Source organism: Penaeus monodon, chromosome 20 (assembly GCF_015228065.2).
Source record: "Penaeus monodon isolate SGIC_2016 chromosome 20, NSTDA_Pmon_1, whole genome shotgun sequence".
NCBI classification, from domain to species: domain Eukaryota; kingdom Metazoa; phylum Arthropoda; class Malacostraca; order Decapoda; family Penaeidae; genus Penaeus; species Penaeus monodon.
Window position 1 is genome coordinate 44791426 of NC_051405.1, and position 1226 is coordinate 44792651.

Here is a 1226-nt window from a genome sequence, read left to right on the forward strand (position 1 = left end):
ACAAACAAAACTGCAGATGACTAAAAAAAAGCATTTAAAACTTATACTTCATATGAAAATAGAATTGACAATAGTTCCCACTCTTCAGACTAACTTGCATACTAACTTCCTCTCACTACGTAATTATTGCACAAAAGACAAACTGCTTCAAATAACATTCATTTGAAAATCTATCCACCATGTCACACAACAACTTCAGCAACATTTAAGCCAACCCACTCATTGCTAGTAATGCAAGTGCGAGGCCCACACTCTTCAAGGTCCTTTCACTTAGTGATGTGTGCCATGATTTAGAAAATTTCCCATACCTCACCACAAAATAGGAATGGTTCAAAGGGTTTCCTAAAGACATAAAGTGCAGTTAAAGATATGTTATAAAAAAAAGGGAAATTATTTGAAGAAAATAGGAAAACTCTGTAGACATAAGACATCATGCATTTCATGAACTCTGATGACATGGAGGGGATCGCAGGGAATCAAGACTATTGCTTGCCAGGACAGGAACCAGACTTCTTCCACTCTGACATTTGTACACATACAAGGACTTAAATACTATTCATGCATATGCCCCAATATCTCTCAAATCTATGTGCAGAGCATGACATTCAAACATAACATCAACTCATCTTAAACATTTGCAAGCAGAAAAGTGAAATCTCCCAAGCGGCACAGGTGCTCATATTCTTGCAAAGAAATGCTGGAGAGGACAGAGGGAAGGAATGCATCAGAATGTCATGCTCACCTGACCCTCAGCACCAAGTTGATAGGTTCGCTTTCCTGCTGGACGGGAGCTATGAAGCCACCCACACCATCAGCCACTCCCCCAACCATGGCAGGCATAACTGCGGGTATTCCTGCCATAGGTACTACTTGTGGTACTACCTGGGGCACACCCTGGTTAACCACCTGAGGAATGGCTGCAACCGCAGGCATGGAGACAGGTACAGGCATAGGGGAGGTCATCATAGGCTGGGCACCCATTCCTGACACTGGCATCATGTTCTGTACCTGAGGAGAAGGTGGCAACAGAGTTGTTATTTTCCTTTAGCTTTGTCATTAAAAGAAACAGGAAAAATAAGTTTACTTACAAAAAATATTCATGTACAATGATGCATCATTACTGAAGCTTTTTTTTTAATGTGAGTTGTTCTACTGTCTTAAGATGCCATAACAGCTTGGAAACATTACAGATCAAAGGAGAATGTACAAAAATCTTGATGTGGCAA

The 1226-nt window shown here is 40.6% G+C and overlaps 1 protein-coding gene across 1 annotated transcript in view; it reads right to left on the reverse strand.

Moving 5' to 3' along the window:
• LOC119585868 (serine/threonine-protein kinase OSR1-like) overlaps positions 1-1226 on the reverse strand; it is a gene marked incomplete in the record, with an annotated part of 62819 nt that overhangs the window by 4490 nt on the left and 57103 nt on the right. Inside the window, 1 exon segment of the mRNA XM_037934598.1 lies at positions 743-1008. Coding sequence (XP_037790526.1) covers positions 743-1008 — 266 coding nt within the window.